Source organism: Electrona antarctica (assembly GCF_951216825.1).
Source record: "Electrona antarctica genome assembly, chromosome: 12".
Classification (NCBI taxonomy): domain Eukaryota; kingdom Metazoa; phylum Chordata; class Actinopteri; order Myctophiformes; family Myctophidae; genus Electrona; species Electrona antarctica.
Genome location: NC_136793.1, coordinates 18,185,495 through 18,188,835, shown reverse-complemented (window position 1 = coordinate 18,188,835; position 3,341 = coordinate 18,185,495). Strand labels below are relative to the sequence as shown.

The following is a 3,341-nucleotide window of genomic DNA, read 5'->3' as shown; positions in this document are numbered from 1 at the left end:
GTTTCTGAGTTATTTAAGTTAAACGCCCAATGCATTCCCAATGGTAATAGCACAAACTTTGGCATGCTACTAGTCCTACATACTTACACCTAAAAAAACCCATTCAAACCTATTTAGGTTCATCTTACGGTGGACATGTTTGCCTGAAAAGGAATCTTTGAAATGTTTCATCGTTTTAGAAATATAGTGCTTTCAAATTTGAGAAATTTATAATGGGGCTCAATGGCAGCTCTAATCACTTTCACCTAGAAACTCCATTCACACTTTTTTATAATTCAGCTGACTATGGAGACACATGCTGGATCTTTTTACTTTTAATTGTTTTGTAGTTTTGGAGTGATTTCCGTCTTTTTTTCAAATTCTCAAAAATTATGAAAAAATTATGAAAATCACTCCGAGACCATGGGCTATATAGTCCATGGTCTCGGAGTGGTTTTCGTCTTTTTTTCAAATCCTCAAAAATGATAAAAAACGGCATGCTATTGATTGATTGATTGAAGAATTTATTAACAGTTTGCAGAATTACAGTACATTTCAAGCACAAACTCAATACAAAGGCTGTTAACTGTGAGTGGACGACCCAATTAAGCATTACACTTGTTTCCAACAGGGTCCACCATGTTCAAATCATCAAAACATTTAGAGACGTACAATAGTAGCGACGTGCTATAGTAGCCCATGGTCTCGGAGTGATTTTCGGAGTGATTTTCGTCTTTTTTTCAAATCCTAAAAATTATGAAAAACGGAATGCTATAGTATGCCGTCCGAGACCATGGGCTATAGCTCGGAGTGATTTTCGTCTTTTTTTCAAATCCTAAAAAGGATGAAAAACTGCATGCTATAGTATGGTAAAAAATGATGAAAAAAGAGGATTTGAAAAAAAGACGAAAATCACTCCGAGACCATGGGCCCCCATACGATAACTCTGTCATTTCTCGACTGTTTCGGACACGGGGCGGCTCGCCGGAACTGGGCCGGCACCCTGGGCGCGGTCCTGTGGGTCTGGAAGTTCCGGGGACCCCATGTGTTGCACCACTTACTCCACACAGGTGTGCTTTTCATCGACCATATTATGACATCTCATGTGATGATTTAGTGCGCTAAACAAACATTAAAGTCCATGGCTTGGCTGGCAAAGGTTTTTTGTTAAAGGTGATCTAAACAAACGGTCTCCTGCCACATGACATAGTTTCGGTAAGCCATGTATTGGAGGAGTGCAGTAGAGGGACGTTATACCTCTCTGTCCATTTCGAGTAATTCACAGGTCCATCATTTCGTCCTCCACTGTCTTGTCATTGGTTTCGACATATCTCTCGTGCAGTCCCAGTGTTGAGCTGAACTGAAAGTCCGCCCCCACAGCGGCTGACATCATGGCCTGCAGGTTCCTCTCCTCCAGGTCTCCAAAGCAGTAGCCATTAGCTTTGTCCACCGTCCGTAACACCCGCGCCATGCCCTCCTTATCCTCCACATGGAGAGGGACAAAAGACACAAGGCTGTAGTCTTGCACAATCTCCACCAGTTTCTTGTTTAGACGGTGGAACTTCTTAAAGAAGGGGTCCGTGGCCAAGTGGTCCAGAAGATAGGTCAGGTCCGTGACCTCCGTGTAGAAGTCCAGGTTGAAGGCCAGTTTGCCGTACTGCTCGATCAGGTCCATCTTGGAGAGAACGTTGACGTGGGGCAGCTCCACGTGCAGCATGGTGGACAGAGAGGTGCACAGCACCGAGATGAACTTGGCAGGGTCAGCGCAGTAGTGAGAATCCACCAGGTGGACCGCAGCCAATCGGAAGTTCCACTCGGCCAGCCGGGAGAAGATGTTCTTTACCGAGTTCTGGTGAGTGTAGAGCTCCACCTGCCCTGGACAGTCGAACAGGACGTAACAGTCCCTGTGCTGCTCCAGCTTCTTCTCCAGCCAGTCCAGGTTGGCCTCCAGGTACTCCATGCAGTAGAGCAGTCCGCCGTTGGGCCCCAGCTCCAGGCCCTCCATCACGTCGTCCAGGGTGACCAGCTCCGAGATGTCCACGCCACAGGTGTAGGGGAGCCTGTCGTTGGCGGGGTCCATGTTCACCACGACCACCTTGCGTCCCAGGTGAGCCAACACCTGCTGCATGCCCTGGCAGTACGTGGTCTTACCCGACCCCGGGGGGCCAATGACTACCTGGCCGAAACGTAACGTCTGGCTTGTTGTTGAGGGCCGGCTGGACATGGCAGCGGGAGGCATTCTCAGCTGAAGACGAGATGGTTTGAAATTGACGCGCACGCGGCGAGATGCTCAGTTAGTGTGCTAGACAGTGGTCACATGAGCACAGAACTAATCATGACATCACACGCAGAAAATTCCTGGGTGTTAATTAAACTTGAGCATAACGCAACAATACGTATGGGTCGACCTTTACTCTGGAGGTTATTGTCTCTCCACTCTTTTTGAAACCCAGCGGTTAATATCTTTAGTATAGAGTATGTTTGGATGTGTGGAAGCGGTCACTTCGGGGTCTGCTACACAAAGGATTGATTACAGTGCAGTGCAGTACAGTTTAGACTGTTATGTAGTTGATTCCAACTATGCCCTAATGATGGTCTTAATGAGAGTGCTCTTATCGGAGGGTTTGTCCCGTTTATGTTATACGATACTTGCAATGATGTAGGTCCATATTTGGGTGTTGCAGTGGAGGACACCAATATTATGTACGTCATATTATGTCATAGATGTCCATATAGCCTGTATATCCATATTTGGCACAGCAGAGTGCAGGACATCCATATCTGGAGTATGTCACAGGCTGTATGTCATTATAGATGTCCATTGAGTATTATATCCATATTTGGGCATGGCAGTTCTGTACTGGAACCTTTAGACATGTATGCGAAAAAGATAATAAGATAAATTGTTGTGGTTTAAAGACAAATGTGTTTTGATGCTCTTGCTACTGAAATTATGGATTATGAAGAAATCCCATCGTTTAACATGCATCTCTATGGGGGAGAATGACAGCTTGCTCTGTCTCCTTGCTGCTAACGTGCCTGCTGGTCAAGGAGGGGTTGGGGAGGGACTTAGCGAAGGGATAATTAAGGGACACACTGTCAGCGCCAGGACTTGAACCTGTGGCCCTCTGATTCCCAGGCAGGCTCTTTACCCAGGGAGCCACTGTGCTTGCTGTATACAAAAAGCCAATTAGATAATGATAGAAGAGCCAGCCAGAGGCTTGATTCTATTGTGGTTCATAAACATTCAAACGTCTAAACAACAGCACAACAAACAATAGACGAATTTCCTGTTATTTTATTTCACCTTTGGGCCCTTGGGATGTGTCTCCTGGTGCTTTTAAGTCTTTCTTTTTTATTAT

The 3,341-nt window shown here is 45.8% G+C and overlaps 1 protein-coding gene across 1 annotated transcript; it reads right to left on the bottom strand.

The window, feature by feature from the left end:
* Window positions 1-1,258: 1,258 nt before the first annotated feature.
* On the bottom strand, window positions 1,259-2,203 carry LOC306933491 (GPN-loop GTPase 2-like; the record flags this gene model as incomplete). The annotated part of the gene is made up of 1 exon (XM_079515742.1): window positions 1,259-2,203. The coding sequence occupies one exon, from the start codon at window positions 2,201-2,203 to the stop codon at window positions 1,259-1,261; it is 945 nt and encodes a 314-aa protein (XP_079371868.1).
* Between the last annotated feature and the right edge of the window lie 1,138 nt (window positions 2,204-3,341).